Consider the following 23351-nt stretch of genomic DNA (forward strand, 5'->3'; position numbering starts at 1 on the left):
AAGCACGCATGAGATCAAGATAGCAGGCAATCACTAATTTATTCTTTCTCCGTACAACCCTTCTTGCATGCATCAAACGGTATATATATGAAATAATGCAGGGCATGCAACAACTTTGGCTTTTTTGTTGCACAGAGTAACATTTATATTGAAACAAATCAGAGCACTAATCGGAGTTGTCACCATCGAAATATATATATTCTGAAATTAATTCTTATTGAGATAGATACGACACGTCGACGTTGACACTGATTATCTCTAGTACTATTGATTCTCCTTTATGAATGTGTCAACAGATTTCACTCCATCGGCCTAAGTTTGACTAAAATGCCACAAAAACTATATAAAAAAAAGAACTAAATTTGATCATGATCAAAGTTCTTGCCATTTGATCAAAATAACGACATCTCAACCAACAACAATTAAAAAATATATATTCAAAATTCAAATCCAACCAACAAAATACTCTACTTTAATCCATTTTCTTGCGCATACACACACACACACATATATATATATATATATATATATATATATATATATTGAGATTGGGTATAATATTGGATTGGACATGACGTTCTCACATACCGCAACATGCAGCTAGCTAGCTATAGTAGCTTGAGAAGCACTGATGAGATCAAGATAGCAGGCATTCTCTAATTTATTCTTTCTCCGTACAACTCTTATTGCATGCATCCACGCTCTAGGGATGGACAGCGGGGCCCCGACCACGCTGCCCAGGCCCCCGTTTGCCCCACCCCCTTGTGGTGGGGCGGATCACCCGTCCGCCAGATGCGGGGGGCAGGTGGCCCCGCCTGCATCTGGCACCCACAACGGGGCTAAAGGATAGGGGTGACCCCACCCTGCCCCTGCTTATATATATATAAAACTCTAGGCATGTTGTTTCATGCCTTTGTTTTTTTTTTTTTACTTGATAACAAATAACGAAACTTGAGATCCTCCTGCGACAACCCCCCAAACTGTACAGTGTGCTGCATCATTTGAATTATAGCCGATTTAATCTCAAAATTATTAGCTTGTATAGCCGACCTCCTTATGCTAGATGTAGCCCCATTAACCGAGGGCGTATCATAGTCCCTCAGAGCCCTATTCGCATGCATCTCCATTTCGTTGATCCACCATAGTGATGCAAATGTTGTGACTTCTTGCTTCTTCTTTTTATTGATTCGACGCAAAGTTCTCTCAATCTCGAGATAAAAAAATGTAGACTCTAATGGTTTAGATCGGGGCATACACTTCTAAATCTTGAAATAAAATAAAAGAAAAGCAAAACTGAGATCTAATCACCAATCTTCAAAAAATAAATAAAAATAAAATCCAAATTAGTAACAATCAAGCTAGTATCAATATTAATAACAAATAGTTAATCCCCGACAACAACGCCAAAAACTTGTTGTGCTGAAAATATCTGTATGTGTATAGAATCGTAATAAATAGTAAATCGTTTTTAAATAAAACGGATGTCGAACTTATAAGGAATAATTATGCTATTGAGTATTGAAATTTACTAAATTAATTATTATTTGGAAAAACAAGATTTGAAGAATAGATTATCTAAATTAAATTGAAGTAAATATTATTAAAATTAAGATTTAAAAGATAATAAGAATAGATCTAGAGCGTTTGATTTCGCTTAGCAAATCCCACACAAGTTATTATTCATTGTTATAGAATTTCAATTATCTTAAGTTGATGATAAAATCCCTTAACTATTCAATATTTTCTCTCGAACAATACCAAAAATATTTTCAACTAATAACAACATATCTCTATTTGAATTTAATTAATCGAAGACTCATTAAATTTTTTATATTTTTCTTGAAAATCACACTAATCGTGGTAAAGTATCTATACTTTCACTCAACTACTGGTGCTCAATCCTAGAGCTTTAATCACAAATTACCTCTCGATCTCATTGCGATTCAATAGATCGAACAATAATTAGCTAGAAAAATGTAAGCATTAAGAATAAAAAATAAACACTCAATCAGGGAAATATTAAAAATACGATAACTTAGAATATAAATTTTGTGTTCAATGCTAGACTACATCAAAACTCTAGAAGATAAAATTAGTTCATAATGAATTTGAAAACAAAAAGAATAAAACTAGTATTCTTTGTTGGAGTTGGTTGATGATGTATACAACTCTCGTCTATGCCCTCCAGATTTGCGTCCTTGAAAGAAACTTAAATTGTAAACTCTGGACTATTGAAATCTAAAATTCAGACTCTCCTCTTCTTCTATTCATTCCACAAGACGGGATTAAATAGATGTCAAAATTCAAATCAAGAAATAAGATAAATGCAACTACAATCTAACTTAAAGATCTGAAAAATAGTTTCTAAAGATAAAAAGTTAACATAAAAGAAATTATCCAAAAAATAACGAAATTATCTAAAATAGAAAATTCAATAATAAGCGGCTTGATTTATGGAGTTCGGGAAGATTTGATGGTCAGCAGATTGATTGAGTAACTCGAATGGGTTCCACCGGGTAGGTGTTGCGTGTGTGCGCTGAATATAATTGGTCTCCTCGTTTATCGAGAGGAACCTCTCGCCACCCTATGGAGCGGTAAAGCTACTCCCCTTTGCTAGTTGTTGCCCACAATATCGTGTGGGTTGGTCGCTTAAGTTGGTCGTTTAGACTAGTCGCCTGGAGCCTTGTGCCAAGTCTTCTCACCCAGAAGGTAAAATATGTTGCTTTTCGCCTAACTCTTGTCGTCAATTATAGTCGCGAGTCTCTTCGCCTGAATCTCTTCCGCTCTCTTAAGATCTTGTCGCCTCTCGTCGGTTTGGATCCATAGTCTATTCTTTTATACTAAAATGTTCTCATTTCACACTAAATCTTCTCATTCCTTTAAATCCAAAAAAAATAAAGAAAAATATATAGAAATAAAATAAAATTAATAGAATTGAAGAAAAACTAACATTTTTCATAAATAAAAGAGTAATAAAAATCACACTTATCATATATATATATATATATATATATATATATATTACGTATCATTAATTTCATAAGACTTTTAATCCCGATAGTTGCAGGGCTAGCTGCTAATGGAAACGTACGTTGCACTTTTTTACATAGCACCTTGAAATTTTCCGAACAAGTAGGTTTTTCGGGCCGACTGCAAACTTTCTGATCTGCATGTCTTATTACAATTGGATATTGTATTGATTTACGTACACTCCAACGTTTAATTGCCAGTTTCAGCTTTTAGCTTGACATTTTCTTTGAACTATTTGTTTTCGATCGATCAGTTGAATATTTAAGATTGGTGAAATCTTTATGCATTATCAATTCCACGTATAGCCTTTTTATTCGACTGGAAGATGATAGGTCTGATGAACAATTATAAAATATATTATAAGAGTATTAGAAATTTGACAAAGAGTATTTAACATGTAGTGTGGCTAGTACGTACTACTCCCAAATAATGCAGGCATGCAACAACTTTGGCTTTCTTGTTGCACAGAGTAACATTTATTTTGAAACAAATCAGAGCTCTAATCGGAGTTGTCACCATCGAAATATATATATTCTGAAATTAATTCTTATTGAGATAGATACGTACGACACGTCGACGTTGACACTGATTATGTTGTGTACTCTACAGATTGTATCTATTTCTCTCTAAATTAGAGCTAGAAGGTGATTGATTATTTTATTTTGGAGAATCGCAATCTTAATTGTCAAAATAATTATTTTGGAGAAGCCAAGATTATCTCTAGTATTGATTCTCCTTTATGAATGAGTCAACAGATTTCACTCCATCGGCCCAAGTTTGACTAAAATGCCACAAAAACTATATAAAAAAAAAGAACTAAATTTGATCATGATCAAAGTTCTTGACATTTGATCAAAATAACGACATCTCAACCAACAACGTACAATTAAAAAAAATATATTCAAAGTTCAAACCCAACCAACAAAATACTCGATTTTAATCCATTTTCTTGCGCACATGATACACATATATATATATATATATATATATATATATAAAATATGTATATATATGTTGAAGTACGTGCGACTGTGATCATGTGGATCAAACACATATATGTTGTAATTAAAAGCTATATGTTATAATTAAAGCTATAAGGTATAATTAAAGAATACCCTAATTTAAATTATAATTAATACTTAAAAAATAAAAAACATATGAATTATCTCCCACTTAAATAATTATTAATATTTCTACTTATATATATTATTGGTGATTTGGAATGTGATAGTGTAACACCCCTTCCCATAGGCTAGGAGTGTCACGTATTTTTCATAAAAATAAACCCGGCAAGAGATCTCGAATTTCATAAATGAAATTAGGAATTTATTTTGTAGAAAAATGTCTAATAAAATGTCTTCCAAAAACATTAAATGAATAAACTGAATAAATTCATGTCATAAAAGCATGTTTTATTTTAGAAAGTCTGAAATAAAATTAACTGTTCATTCTATTCCTGGCATGTCTGCTCGTATTCATCATCCTCACCTGGGTGGTTAAAAACATGAAAACAAACTAAAATGAGTCGAAGATTCAGCAAGAAATCCATCACAAACGTAAACATAATAAATATAAGGTTTTCATAAAAATTTTCATGCTGAGAGTTTAAATTCATGACGGTTCATACTGATGCTTATGTTATGCATGACTAATTTAACTGAATTAACTGACTGATTTAACTAATTTATCTGACTGGCCAACACACTTAACCCTGTGTGCAAGGTTGTGCACCGACCCCACGTCCCGCTGCAGCAAAGGGAGCCGCTGATAATATTCTGGCATACTATGGTGGACCACGACTAAGTTCGTGACTTGCACATCCAACCTGAAACTGAACTGCATTGGTACCATGCATATGAATGACCATCTTATTAACTGATATGATCTTATCTTGCACTTGAATTTAAGATGGCTTATGTGTCTTATACACATGAGATGTATGACATATTACATACATAATTATAATTTCTGAATTTGAACATGATGCGGAATGACATGATTGTATGCCATGCTGGATGACATGTTTGCATATGACATTAGTGGTACATAAATAATGGTTGTCAATAAACTAGCTTGAATAATACTTGTATATAAGCTGAACTATGATGATCCTAATTTATGATCAAATTACTTACCTCGCTACGCTTCTTCTTGAATAACAATTCGTAACTTGACACATATATACAATAATAACTATCACTAAATCTGTCTAGGAACAATAAGTACTAATATCATACTTAATTAAATTCGCATCGTAAAACATAATTAAATAAATATTTTGTTTATCACAAAAATCAATGAATACTGATATCTTAAATTATTTACAATACTAATAGCATATTCTTACTTTCAAAATATAACTTAGTATATTACTTTGAGATATAATCAATTCTATTAAAATAAGTAATAAAAACCTAAATTCTTAAAATAGGTTTCTTTTCTTATAATTAACATAATTAAACAAGAAATCAAATAAAAATAATATCATTTAAATATTCTTAACATATTTTTTTATTTCTATTTAAAATATAACTTAATAATTTTATTAAAATCTGACTAAATAGACAAAGGGGAATATTAACTAAATAATAGGCTCAATAGTATACTTTAAAATACAATTCAAATTCTTTAAGCATTTTCTAATAAAAATGAGCCTTTGAATAATATATTTATTTAATAAAATTAAACTCAACTTTAATTAAAATGACATAATAATATTCATAATTAACATATACTTAAACGTAAGGTTACAAATATAATTATACTTAAAACACTGCTTCAAGATACTAGATTAAAAAGGGCATACTTGTAATTTTCATCAATTAACACTTGAAAACCTAAAAATACAACATGTATCATTAGAAGAGAGAACAGAGGCTCGGGAGAGGGGCATGCGACAGAGGGGCTCACCGAGAGAGAGAGAGGCTGACGTGCGGCGGTTCTGGGTGGCTAGCGGGGGGTCACGGCGGCGCTACTGGGTCTCTGGAAGGGTGGTGTGACGCCATGATAGAGAGAGAGAGAGAGAGAGAGAGAGAGAGAGAGAGAGAGAGAGAGAGAACTACCTAGCTAAGAACCATGAGGCGGTCGAGGCTGAGGTGGTGCGCGGCGTACCTGGGGTGACGGGAAGTCTTCACCGGCGGTTTCTGTGATTCCCGAGAGGTGCTCCGACGTCCTTGAGGTGGCTGGCAAAACCACTTGAACTGACTGCGTCGAGGTGCTCGTCTACAGTGTAAGAGGCTGCAGCGTGGTTGAGCTGGTTTCTCGGGCAATGGCGTCCATTAGCTAGCACCAGCGTGATCTGAAAGTGGTGGTGTCGTCGGCATGTTCTGGGCAGTGGTGAATTCGCCGTGGAGGAACTTGGGTGATGGTGGTTTCGAACGTTCAGGATGCTCTATTTTTGGTATAGAATAACAGAGTATTCCAAGAGGTTGGGGATGACTAGCAGTGCGGCGGGGCTGCTTTATGGTGGTTCTCAGTTTGGTTGCTGGTGATGCAACTGGTACTTGGCAGCTTATCGAGGTGCAGGGATCGTGGCTACGTTCGGTTATTGGTTGGACGTGCGGCTTTCGCAGTGCACTTTCCATGCGGTGTTGGGGAGTACACAATTGCCTCATGGTGCAGCGGCGTGGGCTTGTTGTTCTGAAAACCCTAGGATATATGAAAGGCAGTGTGTGCAAGGCTGTGCATGAAGTGTATAAATAGGCACCTTGACGTGCATGCAGAGGAAACTGATGAAGCTGTGCATGCATAGGTTTGATACGTGAGAGGAAGACTCATGGTGGAGGACTTATGGCTTGGAGTTTTCTTTCTATCCAGAAGATCTAGCGTATAAACATATATATATATATATATATATATATATATATATAGATGATGAATCAAAAGGAAACCTAAAGGAAAAGAGAGGTGCATGAGCATGGGAGTGGAGACGTGCGGGGCAGACAGGAGGGAAAACATGGAAGTTAAACGTATAAGTTATCCTAATAACAATAAAATATTAATAGTAATAATAATAATGATACGATAACAATTCTATTAATATTAAAAATTTATTAATAATATAAAATTTGATAAAATAATAATAATAATGATGATAATAATAATATTTATAGCTATATGAAATAAAACTTATTTTATAGCCTAAACTTAGGATCGGGTTGTTACAGATAGTTGTAGGAGTTGGTTTACTAGTGGCTTGATTTACTAGTTAGGAGCTAGATGGATTTCAAAGTTATTTTTATATGCAATTGAACTTTAGACCCATACACTTCCTTAAATCCATACACTTCTTGAGCCTGCAATTGAACGACGCTCCAAGAATGACGCTGACGATGCGTTTGCTTGAAAGCTCTTCTTGAGCCTTCATCCGCTGCAAGGGTATGTTCCCAGAGTCACGTAAGGCTACATGAAAGTGGAGTCACATGTTTCTATATGTACACTCCAAGAATGACGCTCCAAGAACGATTCTGACGATGAGTTTGCTTGAAAGCTCTTTTTGAGCCTTCATCCACTACTAGGGTCTGTTCCCAGAGTCACGAAAGGCTGCATGGCAGCCGTTGAAAATGTAGGCAAAATATTGTTTGTGGATCTCATTTCGGTGGTGCCCCAACCTCTTCCCGAGTTGTCTATGTCACACCGAGTGCCGAAAATTAAGGATGGGGAATTGTACTTTCAGTTCTCAAAGGAGGAAATATATCGTTTGGCAGAACCCTTTAGGTTCTCTATCGTCTTGAAATTTCTTTAGAACCTTCCTTCTTTGGATGCCATTCAGGCTTTTATTCGAAATCGCTAGAGTCTTGATGGCACTCCAGTTGTTTCTACTATGAGGCGTCCTAGGAATGTTTTTATACGAATGTCTTCGGAGGAAGATTGCATGAAGACGCTGCCATGGGAAGCTTGCGACGTGGATGGGATTCCATACCGTGCATTCCATTGGACACCAGAATTTAAGGAAGAAGAAGAGCCATCGATTGTTCTGGTCTAGATCGTATTGCCAGGTTTGCCCCCTAACTATTACCATGAATCTTTTCTTAAAATTCTAACAGCCCCGATAGGTAGATTTATTAGGCATGATAATCCCACTTGTTGTGCAACTCACACCGATGGTGCCCGTATTTGTGTGGAGATGGATGCTGCAAAGGAGCCTCTATCTCATTTTTGGATTGGGACTCTGGGATGGGGTCTAGCATAATGTGCGGACTTGTAGGGCTGAGAAAAAGAAGCCTGAAAATAAAGTTTGGGTTCGGCAACTAGAAGTTGTGGTGGAAGAACAAGAACCTATTGTTGAAGAACCGAAAGAACCTGTTATTGAAGAACCTATTGTTGATGGACAAGTGCTTGTGGTTGAAGAACTGAAAGATACATCATCTCCTTCGGTTACTGTGGAAAAAGGAGTAGCAGAAAATATAGTCCCTATGGCAAATCTGGTAACAGGGGAGTCTTCATCACCTATGTTGATTGAAGAGTTAGAAGTGGAAAAAGAAAATTGTGATGCTTCTGTTACTGAGTGCTCTGCTAAGGAGAGGAAGAATAAGGGTATATTAGAAAATAATGAAGTGATACAACATTCTTCTTCCATGTTGAGGGAGGCGGAGGTGGTTAAAGATAGGTTGGAGGTTGAAGACGTTCTTACAAACAATCCAGAGGTGGACACAGAGAAGCGGGATGAGGATCAATTGCAAGAGGATGCTTTCTTTTTGGAAGAGGGGTCAATGTCGGATCCAGAACCTGATTTACATGCTGAGGTTTTTCCGCAGGACAAAGAGTATCATACGGAAACAGAGGGTAAAGCCGGGAAGTGGAAATATCATAAGAAGCAATTTGAGAAAGTCCGAAGTTCCAATCGGGTGATCACTTGAACCACAAAATTCTCCCTATGATAGGTCCCATATTTGTTTGGAATATTAGGGGGATCGGGACTTCCATGGGACGATTAAAGAATTTGCTCAAAAAATTTAAACCGAAGATGGCAGTGTTGATGGAAACTTTCCAGACTCTTGATAAAGTTCAGCAGTATATGCGGGCTCTCCATTTTGATAACGTAATAACTAATGAGGAAGTTGGTGGGAAAATCTAGGTCTTTTGGATGAATGAAATGGCTGTGCAGGTTGTCTGTATGTCTTCACAGTTTCTGTCGTTAAGTATAGTGGAGGGAAATGATCATTTTCTGGGTAATTTTATATATGCTAAGTGTAATATGATTGAAAGGTAGATTTTATGGAAGGAGCTGAGGTCAAGTAGTATGGGTGCAGATCTGTGTTTGTTTGATGGAGATTTTAATATTATTCACTCGGATTTGGAAAGGAAGGGTGGTAGACTAAGGCCAATAGCTGTTATGGAAGATTTCAACCGATGGATTCACCAGGGTGGATTGATTGATATGAATTCACAGGGAAGTAAGTTCTCTTGGTACAATGGCCAGCGTGGATTAGCTAGAGCTTGGGCTAAATTGCAATGAGCGCTCATTGATGCTAATTTACTATCTTCTTTTCCTAATGCGACTTGTTCGTATTTGTCGAGGAAGACTTCGGATCATTGTCCCATGTTCATAAATTTCCTTAAGGATCCTTATTCCTATGGCCCTTCTCCATTTCGGTTTCAGCAAATGTGGATTGAGCATCCAGATTTAATGAATTTTGTCAAGTGTGTGTGGTCTGAACCAGCAGTCGGTATGGGACTTGAAAAACTTGCTAGTAAGCTTAAAAAGGTAAAGGTGGCTCTTCATGAATGGAATAAGTGGGTGTTTGGGAGGACCAATGCTCATATTGCTTTTCTTGAAGAGAAGGTCGAGGGTTTGGAAGGTAGTCTGCAAAGCGAATGGAATGTAGACGCTGAAAGGGAGCTTGCGTTGGCTGCTATTGAGTTGTCTGCTTGGAGATGTAGGGAAGATACCAGATTAGCTCAAATGGTAAAAATTAATTGGAAGATGGAAGGCGATAGTAATTCTAAATTCTTTCATGTATGGTTAGCTAATAAAAGACGTAAAAGAATTCAAGGAATGAGGACTACGGATGGGATTGAGTTTAATTCACCGGAAACAATTAATCATGGTGCCGTCGATTATTTTGCGGGTTTTCTCCAAAATGATAATCAGTCAAGAGCACTTCCAAATTTATCTTATTTAATTTCGCCGGTTATTGAAGAAGAGGATTGTGTCCGTCTTTGTTGCTCTCCTTCCTTGGTTGAAGTCAAGGAGGCTCTCTTTTCTATTCCTAGAAACAGTTCTCCGGGGCCAGATGGTTTTGGTGCGGGTTTTTTTAAGAGCTGTTGGGAGGTGGTTAAGATGGATGTCTTGGCAGCTATCTTAGAATTTTTTCTCTCTAAAAATCTCTTGAGGATTTACTCGACTTCGTTCATTGTGCTTATTCCGAAGACAAATGTGCCTTCGGGATTTGATAAATTTAGGCCAATAAGCCTATGTTCGGTCTTCTATAAAATTTGTTTCAAAATTATTGTGAATCGTCTAACAGGTCTTCTTCCCAAATTGATATCTCTTGAACAATGAGCTTTTATCCCTGAGCACAGCATATTTGAGAATATTAGTCTTACTCAGGAAATGGTTCATTCCCTAAATAAGGCATCCCATGGTGGTAATATTATGATTAAAGTTGATATGGCCAAAGCATATGATCGGATGGATTGGAATTTTCTGTTAGAGGTCCTCCGTTGTTTTGGCTTCCCTCCTCTTTTTTGTGAATTAATTCATGCCTGCATTTCGAATATTTGGTCTTTTGTGATGCTAAACGGCATGAGGAAGGGTTTTTTTTAAGGTGGTTGTGGGTTACGTCAGGGGGATCCCCTATCACCGTATCTTTTTATTATTCTTCAAGAGGTACTTTCTCGACTGTTGAAGCATAGCGTGGCGGCCAATAAGATTGGGCAATTCTCACAAGCTCGAGGTACTCCTTTTATATCTCATCTTATGTATGCTGATGACGTTGTGATTTTTTTGAATGGTAGTAAGAAGTCTATTAGGGAACTTTTATTGGTGTTTGAAAAGTATGAAGCATGGTCAGGTTAGACGATTAATAAAGAAAAAACTGCCATATTTTTTTCTACAAAAATTTCTATTGTCCGTAAGAGAGCACTAAAAAGGCTGACAGGGTTCTTGGAAGGTTCTTTTCCCTTTAAATATTTAGGGGTTACGATTGTCTTGGGGCGCCTAAAGCATGTGCATTTGGAGGAGATGGTTAATAAAGCCTGGAATAAAATCAGCGGTTGGAAAATGAAGCTCCTTTCCTCAGGTGGCCGGTTGATACTTCTTTGGCATGTGCTTTCTAGTATGGCTTTACATTTGTTTGATGTGTTGCAGGTTCCCCAATCTATTAATAAAGCGTTAAACCGTATGATGAGCACATTTTTTTTGGGTGGATAAGTGGTAAAGGTAAAAAAATGAGGGTAGCGTGAGACATTATTTGTAAGCCAATAGAGGAAGGTGGCCTGGGATTGCGCAACTTGGAGGATATGCAAAAAGCCTTGCACATGCGGCTTGCATGGAGCTTAATTCAAGGTAAGTCATTATGGGCTAATTTCTTTAAGGGAAAATATGTTGGCTCTTCTCCTTGGTCCCTTATTGACATGAAAAAAGGAACGAGGTTTTGAAAAATGATCCTTAGAAGTATTCCTGATGTTCTTAATAATTCAAAGTGGCGAGTGAGAGATGGAAATATTTTATTTTGGTATGATAAATGGAGGGATAGGTGTCCGTTAATTGATGATTTCCAACTTGTGGGTAACTCATTGCTTAGAGTTAAGGATTGCAAGCTGTCTAATATTTGGGATGTGGAGCCGTTGACTACGTTAGTGGGATAGGATAATGTGGATGACATTATTGAGACTTTGGCTGGTTGTAAAGGGGGGTCTGATGTGTTGATCTGGACTAATCATGAGAGTGGTAGTTTTTCTACTAAATCAGCTTGGGATTGCATTTGCATACGAGGTTCAAGTATGGATTGGCATCACTAGATGTGGCATAAGTTGTTGACTCTGAAAATTTCAGTTTTTATGTGGAAAGCATGGAATATGGCTTTGAGTGTTGATGATCATCTTCGACATATTGGGATCCCGTTAGTTTCTCGTTGTGATTGCTGTGAAGAAGGTAAGTAGGAAGACCAAAATTATGTACTTTTTGGAGGAGATTTTGTAGCGAACATATGGCGATATTGTGGCGATATCTTTGGTCTCCCTCTTGGTCATACTTGGATGGAGATGATGACGGCTTGGTTTCGACATGCGTCATCCTACTCTCAAGTGGGGCTTTTTGTGGGGCTTCTTCCTACTATTATTATTTGATATCTCTGGTGCAGAAGATGCATTGCCTGTATGGAGGGTCACATTCAGTCTATCAGTTCAGTTTGGTATACTATTAAGAATTGGATGGGTTCAGTAAGTCAAGATATAAATAAGGTTACTTAATGTTCTAGGTATGATTTGCAGATTTTACAGGATTTGCAAATTCCCGCTTTGGTTCCCTCTAGGCAGCATTTAAAGCTTGTGGCTTGGCAAAAGCCCGCTCAACGGTGGTTAAGTTGAATATAGATGGTAGTAGTCTAGGCAACCCAGACTCTTCAGGGGTGGGTGGTATTATTAGAGATGATCAAGGACATTTGGTTCACGCTTTTAATTCTCATATTCGTTTCGGTTTAAATAATAGAGCTGAGTTGTTAGCTCTGATGCAGGGTCTCAAAACTTGTAAAAATCTAGGGATTAATTTTGTGGAAATTGAATTAGATTCTCAAGTGGTGAATTCGTGGTGGAATAGGTGAAGATGTGGCGTATGGTATTTGGAGGATTTTTGGGAGGATATTCTTGCCCTGGTGGACTCTAAGGTGTGTGTAGTTCGGCACGTTTACAGGGAGGGAAATAAAGTTGCTGACTAGTTGGCTCGGAGTGGGGCGGCTGATCTTAACACATAATGGGATATTATCGGGGACATGCCTAGGATTCTTCAAGGATTAATTCGCTTGGATAAATTGGGTCTCCCATCTTTGCGTTGCTGTTAGCATCATTCCTCATGTGGCGTTTGGTCGTCATGTTGGATTGATAAGTTTTTATTTTATGTTTGTGTTGTGTAAACATCTTTTTGCAGGTGAGGTTTTTGCGCTTGTATTTTTTTCCTTTGGTTTGTTGTATTTTGTCAACATATTCTGAATTTTTTGACACCTGGTTTCAGAATTTTTGTTTATCTTGTAACCCCAGGTGTCATTTCAATAACCACGATTTTTCTCTGCCATTAGTGAGAGTTTATTAATAAAATTGGAATGGGGTCACTCTCGAACAGGTGATTCTCGGCTCTTTGAAAAAAAAATTTGAACCTTAGACCCGTTTGAGAGTTGTGGCCAAACATTCTCTTAAAGAATGTTTGGGTACAACTCTTGAATTGTCTAAAGTGGACAGTTTGTGATTCTATCATCTATACGGCAGATTTATTCAGTTTAAACTTTTGTGTTAGTCAATTAAAATCTTGGTTCAGTGTTTCCTTACATTCTTCAGGTATGTTGTCCGTAAGTTGTTCGCTCCATGGATATAGTCAATGACTTATCGTGATTAGTATACTTGGAGAATTGTCGGGAAATGCTGTCGAAATTTTGACTAACATTAGAGTTTTAATTGAGTATATATGCGATATAGATGACAGTCTCTCCAATGAGATAAGACCAACTACCTTATCAAAATAGAAGTAGTATCCATGAAAATACTCTTGTAAATGTTTATCCAATGAATTAGGTTTATTTGATAGACAGATGACGAGTAACAGAAATACAATGGAGAAGAGTTGGATGTTGTTTGGAGATAGACTTGGGTGAAACTATAAGGAGTATGCACAAGGGGTGAAGTTTTTTTTATAGAGTTTGCTCTCATGAGTGTTGACAATCGAAGATTTATAAGATGTCTGTGCAAGAAGTGTAAAAATCTTAATTCTTATAATTTGGTGGTAGTAGAGGATCATTTATTTGTAAATGGAATCAATTCTAAATACTCACCTTGAGTCTTATTTGGCGAACTATTTCCTAAAGGAGTTAGATTTAGCAGTCAGTCTAATCAAATGGAGGAGGGTAATGACATTGACATAGACGACATGATTAATGTGTATGCTTCTGATGACAGTGATGATAATGGAGAGGATATGACTGAGATGTTAGGCGATATAGGTGCAGGAATATTTGGGACAAAGGATGGAGAAGGCAACATCTGCACAATCATATGAGGGAAATGGAAACTTTGGAAGACTGTAGGAGGATGCACAACAAGAGTTGTACGAGGGGTGCACCCGTCAAAGTAAGTTGTCTTTTACGGTGAGGTTGCTCCATATTAAGTCTATTTGTCGTATTTTTATTAAGGCCATTGACATATTGCTATAATTATTTAAAAAGGCTCTCCCTCAGGACAACGTAGTATCCCGTAAATTTTATGAAGCGAAGCAATTGAAGCAAGGGTTAGGATTTGATTATAATATCATCCACGCTTGTAAAAATGATTGTATTCAATAAAGATACACAGTCTTAGTGGTCGACAAATGGTAGGAAATTATGTTTCATGGGACACCGTCGATATTTACCACATGATCATAGATGACGTTCAAATAGAGCGATGTTTGATGGAAGGTTTGTGTGCAGGTCATCACCTCCAGAGTTGTCTGGGAATGATATTATCGTGCAATTGTGGATATTTTAGAAAACAGATTTGAGAAAGATGCAAGAGTTTGAAAGAGAAAACGACAAGCAGTTGAGTTGAATTGGACAAAAAAAGTATTTTTTTTGAGTTGTCATACTGATTTATCTTCACATTATGCCATAATCTAGATGTTAAGCACATTGAGAAAAATATATGTGAGAATATATTGGACACTCTGATGTCAATAGAAGGGAAGACAAAAGATACTGCTAACTCTCGTAAAGATTTAAATGAGTTGGGGAGAAGATTGGAGTTGCATTTGTAAGATAATAGATCATCTGCCTATATGCCCATCAGATACCCATGACAATCCTTTGAAAGACCTGTTATCTTTCAAACATGCCTATATGCCCATCAGATGATTGGAAGATAACAGGTCTTAAAAGTCATGACTGTCATGTATTTCTGCAGCGTCTGTTGCCAGTTGATGTGCATGGAATGCTTACTTGAGATGTTTGTACTGCTCTTATAGAATTAGGGAGATTTTTCAGAGACATTTTTAGTAGAACATTGAAAGTTGATACATTGGTAAAAATGGAAGTTGACATTGCAGTGATATTGTGCAAATTAGACAGTTTGTATTCGTCTTCATTCTTTGATGTAATGGTTCATTTGGTTGTGTACCTACCTTGTGAGGTTTTAGTTGCTGGCCCAGTTCAGTATAGATGAATGTATCCTATTGAAAGGTTTTTAAAAAAACTTAAACGATCCATGGGGAATAAGGCTTGTCTAAAAGGTTTGATTGCAGAGTCATACATTGATAATGAATGGCATACCTTTTGTTCAATGTATTTTCATGGGATTGATACTAGATTTACGAGACCGGATCGAAATTATGAAGGTGGACAAATGGGAGTCTCATCGATATTTATCGTGTTTTCCTAGACCATACGTCCCATATGTGCACAAAGGGGCTATGACCTATGTGGGTGAGAGTTTGAAAGAGCTCGATGATATGTTTTGAATAACTGCGCAGAGATTGACCACTACTTGAGGTTAGTGATGATCATCTAAATCAATACTATCTTTAAATTCATGTATACTATAGTATAACTTGATAAAAATTAAGAGTTCACATAAACATGCGTAGAGAACATATACATCTACTTCGCACGAATGGTGTAACTAACGTAGAAAAGACGCAATATGGTGACAATTCAGAAGAAATCTCACTAGAACTGTATGCTTTGGCACGTGGTCCATCCAGGAGGCCATCCAATACTCAGGATGTTTGGTGCGTGGATATAGATTTCACACAGCTGACAAAGAACAATATAAGAAAACTCAAAATTGTGGGGTCGAAGGAAGCCATGGGATGATAACATTGACTTATACGGAATTGTGGAATATATCATAACATTAAAATACGTAGGGGATATATGGTCTGGTTGTTTAAGCGTAATTGGTGGGATGTCTCAAATTCTAGGTTGGGAGTGCGTAACGATAAATATTTTGTGAGTGTCAATACATCTCGCACATGGTATGAGGATGTTCCTTTCGTTCTAGCTTGCCTAGCGAATCAAGTTTTTTATTTAGATGATCCGGAGTATGGAAACCCATGGCGGGTAGTGGAGAAGTTTGCACCAAGAAATGTATATGATTACATTCCAGAGGTAGACGAACCACATGAAGAAGATGATAGTCCAGCAAATGAAGAAGCATATCAAGAAAACGAATCAGGCATCAATCTATTTGTTGATCTAAGCCAATATGACAAGGTTTCATTGCGTAGAGAAGATGTTCAACTTGAAGTAATTGAGGGTGAAATGTTAGAAGAAAATGAATCAACTGAAGTATCTAGTGAGGATGAGGACGATTGGTCCAGCAAAATCGATAGTGAATAAATTTCAAACAGATATTTTTGTAAGTATCATTCTTATAAATATCCGTAACGTTTGCTTGACATATAATTTATTACAATTTCAAACAGATATGCCTGCCAAATGCAAAGCAACACGTGTGTCATCTTCATCCATTACCAACTCCCCATGTGGTTCACATGCCATTAATAGTGGGCCAACATCACCAGACCTAGAACAATATATAATATATCAAATTAAATACCACATTTTAAGTAATATATATATCTATAAAATGAAAATAATTTAATTTAAATATATGCTTTAATTATTGTATATATAGTTGTTCTAAGCCAGCGTCGAGGTCGAGGCACTATGAGGGATGTCTGTATAGTGAAAGTAAGGAAAATAGGTAAAATTAAAGTTAATATTCCTAATGATCACACCGGTGGCTCCGGAGATTCGGCAGCGTGGCTTGCTTCTTATATTGGTTTGCTTTCTCGCACGCATGCACCGATTGCTACATCCTCCTGGTCTAAAGTTCAGCAACATGTGAAAGACAACATAAAAAAATCGTTGTTCGGTAATAACCTACATTCCAAGCAACTAAATATATAACATGTTAATTTAATGTTACTTTGTATTTATACTGATTGTTTATAATTTTTGAAAGGACGGGTTTGAACTTAATTTTGGCTGAAGAGGGGATCGATTAACGGTTAAGGAACTGATGTCGAATGCATTTCAGAGGTACAAAGGTCAATGTCATACACACTATAAAAAGTTCAGTACTACAACAGAAGTGCGCCAAAATCCATTCCAAGCAATGACACCAAACGAATGAGAGAAGGTTTGTGATATGTTTAAAGATTCTGCTAGGTAATTTCGCTGCTATCTTTTTTTAATAGTATATGATAGATGTATTAAACATATAGACATAATAATTTTTTTAGCAACAGAGTACTATCAACAAAGCAAATTGATCAAAATTAACGATACACTATCATGCGGGTTCTCGATCTTTTCATCATTTGTCTAACAAAATGGTAAGTTATTCTAATATAGATTTTCTTTTTGCAGAAAGAAGAAAGTCCTGCTGTCTATGATCTGACCCAATTGTATGCTAAAATACATAAAAATTATGATGGTGTTTGGACTAGTCCCGAAGTAGAGGCAAATTATGTAAGTTTAAATTTCTTTAATTCCATTGTCTAATGATATTTTTGTTACTTATACTAACTTTAATGTTTTTATTTTTGTAGGACAAGATGATCTCTCTTAAGAAAACTGTTGCGGATCTATCTGATGCATCATCTGTCAATGATACTCATATCTTTTCTCTAGTTCTCAGATCATGTTCTGGATATTTGAGGGGCTTAGGATGTTGCGTGAAGCCATTATCAACATCATCATCCTCTTCTCGAGCTGGATCGATTAACGACAAGACTAAGGAATTTGAGGAAGCAACAATTGAGATAAAACGATTGACGTCTAAGGAAAAAGAGTTACTAATCCGATTAGATCAAGTAGCGGATCTTGAGGCGAGATTAGAAGAAAACATGCAGAGGAGACTAGGGACGGAGGTACAAAAAGCAATGCTTGAACAGTTGCAGTCAATCAATTATGTTCCAAAACTCCATGCTACCACCACAATCTTAAAATTTATTTTTTCTTTACTTGTGTTTCTATTATAATGTTCCAAAACATTTGAACAAATGTGATATTTGAATTACAATTTCTGTAATATTAGTATTCTGTTTTTAATTAAATTTTGTATTGTATGATTGATACTGTTCAAATGTCAATTACCTTTATTAAACGTCAATTACCTTTATTAAATCCATTCGACCATTCAAGTGACTACCATGAAATACAGTCAGTACATCTGTTCGAATAATAAAATTTTTGTTCGAACAACATTAATTTCCAAAATCCCATTCGAACGGAACAAATTTAAAAAATAAACAGTCGGTTCGAACGAACATAATTTATGTTCGAACGCAAGTCATTTGGTAAATTTATTGGTTCGAACGCATAAAACTCGTTCGAACACTCCATCCTTTCGAACAAAATGAAATATGGTCATTTGTTCGAGTGAATATTTTTTACATTCGAACCGATTTTTGAGATGAAAATATTTTGTCTTAAAAAAATTACCCATTCTGATAGGTTCGACTAGTTCCGCCTAATTTCATCCCTAAAAATCATTTTTTGAGACGAAATTCAATTTTCGTCTCCAAAAACCTTTTGAGATAGACTTTTTGAGACAAAATAGAGATGAAAATTTTTCATCTCCAAAAACAATTAGGGACAAAATGTGGGATTTTTTAAGACAAAATTTTTTGTCTAAAAAAACAGAGTCTCTTGTAGTGAATTAGCTATGGCTCTTGTTTTTAAAATGACAAATTTAAAAGCTAATGATAATGCTATATCATTGCGTAACATATAGAATAATTAGAGTAAGATAAGAGTATAATATATAATAATTTGATAAAAGTCAGTAAATCTTATATATTGGCTAGCTATTCTGACCCGATAAAAAAACCTTATTAAGAAGAAAATAAAACATTAAGAAGGTCTTTCTTTGCTACACATAATTTCATTTTTTAAAAGAAGGAAAACCTTATTCATTGCCGCAAATTTAAATGGAAAAATTATATTTTAAGCCTGTGTAGATAATGTACACGTCTAGTTATAAAGTACTTACACGATATAATTTGATTTAAAAAAATGTATTTTAAAATTTAATTTTTATAAATCAAATCTTACCATTTAAGTGATATTGATAATGTGTTATACATACCGGTTTAATAATAGAATAAAACACTTTAACCAACTGATATTCGACAACAGCCACGATTATTACATAAAAATCACAGTTGGACAAAACAACATATATAAAAATAAAATAAACAAAACTAAATAACTGACGTTTTCATTTTCGAGATCATATATGTTGATCATCACAATCGATCAAGGCTTACGCTTGAGAATGATGTTCAAACCAAATCTAATCAAATCATCATCACTGAGAGGGGCCATCTCAGCAACTTTCTTCGAAAATCGATCGAAAAGTTGATCCATGTTTTCGCTTCCGAAATGCTTGCTGAAAAGGCCATCCAACCCAGCTCTACACTCCTCTACGGTAAGCATAAGGCTTGAGTTACTGGTTAGAGTAATCAATCTCACAATGTCAAAATGCCCATTTTTTACTACTATAGCCTTTATCTCCTCCGCTGTTGGCCCGTAGATTGGCAAGTTGAAGGAATCCATTTTATCTTTGCTTATTATTCCCTGCAAATTAAGATCAAACCATGCAGCTCTTTTAATTATATATTATATATATGATTTTAATTATTGGACCAAGAATTCTATTGACTCTCCTAATTTATGAAATCACGTCACTCAATCCAAGTTCGATTAATTGAAATGTAACCCAGTAGGTAAAAAATTGTGCCGATCAGAAATGGTCGCATGGAATTCTACGTACATCGTTCGTATTTATTTTGATCTCTAACTCCTTATAATACTAGTCTACCATGAGACTAACTGATAGAGATAGGTCTCTAGAGTTTGGCATAGAGACAGATATTATATGCAATGAATTCCATATCATTTTTTATCCGAGTGAATTACTCATGCAACACAAAATAGTGAAAATGTTTCATCTCATCCAATCTCATCATTAAATGAACTTTTTCAAATTCTCACATAAAATATACTAAACAATTAAACAACATTTCAAATCTCAAATCAAATATAATAATATATATTAAAAAATAATATTCTAACAATATTTTATTCAACCTTCGATTTTTAACTTTCATCTCAACTCATCTCATCACAACTCACTATTCAAACGATAACTAAATGCTCTATAAATTTTATGGGATCTATTTTATGTATCTATTATCTCTTAAACTTAGTTTGGTCAAGAAATTTAGAGGAACCAAATTTAAGATTTAACATTCAAATTATAATTTGATCACATGTGGTCTGATGGATGTAGGAGAAAAAGTACTAAGAAATGATTACATATAGATTGAAAAAAAAAAAAAAAAATCTATTTGCAAGTCAAATTATTAACACACTCAACACACCACTTTCGTGGAAGCATCACACACCAATTACTAGCATAAATCAACTTATTTTCATTGCTATAATTAGTTTCAAAGGGATTACATAAAAATAAATCTACAAAATGAAATGATTTCATGTGATCTGTTAGATCTATTTTACGATAAAAATATCTTTACAATCTGATGTACTACGTCAATCCACTTCACTTTGTAGTCAGGTTTATTTTTGTGTAATCCATTTATATCTAAAGTTTTTCTTATTTCAAAACAAGTGGTTGTATATTATATTGACAAATCGGCTCAATAGCAACAGATCAGTAGCAAATTACATGTAGAATTGAATGCCTGAGTAAATTTATAATTTCTACAAAAAACACTAATTGCAAAAAACACTAAATTAAGATGTAGCTGCTCTAAGGTATATACCTCGTTAACGAAATCCAGAAGAGATGATTCAATGGGCTGGTATTGCGGGCCAAGTGAGGATTGTATTGGAAGAGTCTCGTCCTTACGTCCGGACATTAAGATTGCCATTAATCCTCCGGGAGCAAGCTCGTCTGCTCGAGCACTTAAAAAGGATTCCATGTCTTTCTCAAATTGTGCAGAATAAGCCTGACCAACTTCCTTCGTTGCATTTCGATAATATAATCTTCCCTTATTACATGAAGCTGAATCCAAGTCCCCAACCTCCGGTGGTACACTAGAAAGCCAATGAAGTGCATATGCAGAGTATACAAACTTCAGAGATGCCTTTGGAAATAATCTATGGTAGAAAGATCCTGGAACTCCCGCCCCAAAGTATTGCCTGTCGGCTGGAAGATTTGCAAAGAGAGTGTTGAAATCATTGGAAACATGATCGTTGAAGAACACTTGAAATTCTGGGAGGTTACGACCTTTGCTTTTGTATTTTTGTACCACAGCTTCTATGATGTTTTTCATGGAAACGTATGTGTTAGCGCCGACAGAACAGCCTAAATCGGCAATCCCAAATATGTTTGAATTTGGACACGAGACATTTTCATCAATGTCGAGATTTTCAGTAATTGCTTCGATTATCAGGGTTTTGGCATGATCAGCTCCCACTCTCTGAATGGAAGATTAAAAGTTAGATGAATATTGTGAAATCACCTATTATTCTAAAAATTTAAACAGAAGAAAATATAAAGATTTTATTATTTATTCTAAATCTTAACGAGTATATGTCTTGATCTATTGCTTTTATTCTTTAGAAATTAAAACTTCTTTCAAATTTTGACTGCTATTTTCTTCTTTTTCTATGCATACCTAAGACAGAGATTGATCAAATAAAAAACCACAGTAAGAAAGTACTATTTCCCAAAAGTACCTGCGGATTGGAATTTTTGGCGTAGCTGTATCGTCCATCGCCACCGGTCATAACATATGATTCTTCCTGCATCTCTCTCTCTCTCTATGATATTGTTTGCACGAGAGTTCGTGAATTAGTTCCTCGATCACTCTCTTTATGTGTGTATGTATATGTGTGTCTATATACATATATATATAGAGAGGAATACTACACAATCTATCATCCTCTATATATCATATTTTTTTTAAATTTTAAAATTTTTTAATAATTTTTTAAAAATTTTTAATAATTTTTTTAAAATTTTTTTTGAATTTTTTTTAAAGTAATTCAATTTTTTTATTCATGATTTATATATTAAATATTTGATAAAAGAAAAAAATAATAAAAATTTTAAAAAATATAGTATATAAAAGTTGTATAAATAGTAAGATGTTATGTAGATTTTTTTGATATATATATATATATATATATATATATATATATATTATCAGAATAATTGCAGACCGGCTAGCTGCCGATGGAAACGTACGTTGACTTTTTCTCTGCGTCTATGTCTTGTCACAATTGGATATTGTATGGGTAGTGCTACAGCTGGGGCTGTAGTATTATTTAATATATATTTTATTTAAATAATTTTTATATAAATTTTTTAATATTTTAAAATATTTTAAAAAAATAAAATAAAATAAAAATATTACTAAGAAAATATTTTTTTAATCCAACAGTAAAAAATATATATTAAAAAATATTTTCTTAATTATGAAGTAAAATAAAAAATTATAAAAAAATGATTAAGAAAATATTTTTTAATAATATTATGATTTTTTTTTTTAAAAATATTTAAAATAGTCATATTACAGCCCCCGTTGAGCTTAACATGTACTTTTTTATGTGTAATTTTTAAATTTATTTTTTATATAGATTTTTTTTTACACTTATAAATATTTTTAAAAAATAAAATAAATTTAAAATATCATTAAAAAATACTTCTTTAATCAGAAAGTAAAAAAAAAATCATTAAAAAACACTTCCTTAATCAGAAAGTAAAAAAACAAATCAGTAAAAAACACTTCCTTAATCAGAAAGTAAAAAACAAATCATTAAAAAACACTTCCTTAATCAGAAAGTAAAAAAAAAACATTTTCTTAATCAGAAAGTAAAATACAAATTATTAAATATTAATTTTTATTCTACTTCGTAATTAAGAAAATATTTTAAATAATATTATAATTTTTATTTTATTTTTTAAAATATTTAAAATTATTAAAAATATCTGTATAAAAATAAATTTTAAAAAAATATATAAAAAAATGCTACACGCCCCAGCGGGAGCCCCCAGCGGGACATGTAGCATTTTCCATATTGTATTGATTTACGTACACTCCAATGTTTAAGTTTCAGCTTTTAGCTGCCATTTTCTCTGAATTATTTGTTTTTGATCAG

At 34.6% G+C, this 23351-nt stretch overlaps 1 protein-coding gene across 1 annotated transcript; it reads right to left on the reverse strand.

Annotated features, from left to right (window-relative positions):
- Positions 1-19475: 19475 nt before the first annotated feature.
- On the reverse strand, positions 19476-22046 carry LOC109018982 (loganic acid O-methyltransferase-like). Its single transcript, XM_019001185.2, has 3 exons — positions 21927-22046; positions 21008-21667; positions 19476-19796 (listed from the first exon to the last, which is right to left on the reverse strand). Exons 1-3 carry the CDS (start codon positions 21996-21998, stop codon positions 19476-19478), a joined length of 1053 nt encoding a protein of 350 aa, XP_018856730.1. The 5' UTR covers positions 21999-22046.
- Positions 22047-23351: the final 1305 nt, after the last annotated feature.

The sequence above is a fragment of the Juglans regia genome, chromosome 15, assembly GCF_001411555.2.
Source record: "Juglans regia cultivar Chandler chromosome 15, Walnut 2.0, whole genome shotgun sequence".
Lineage (NCBI taxonomy): Eukaryota > Viridiplantae > Streptophyta > Magnoliopsida > Fagales > Juglandaceae > Juglans > Juglans regia.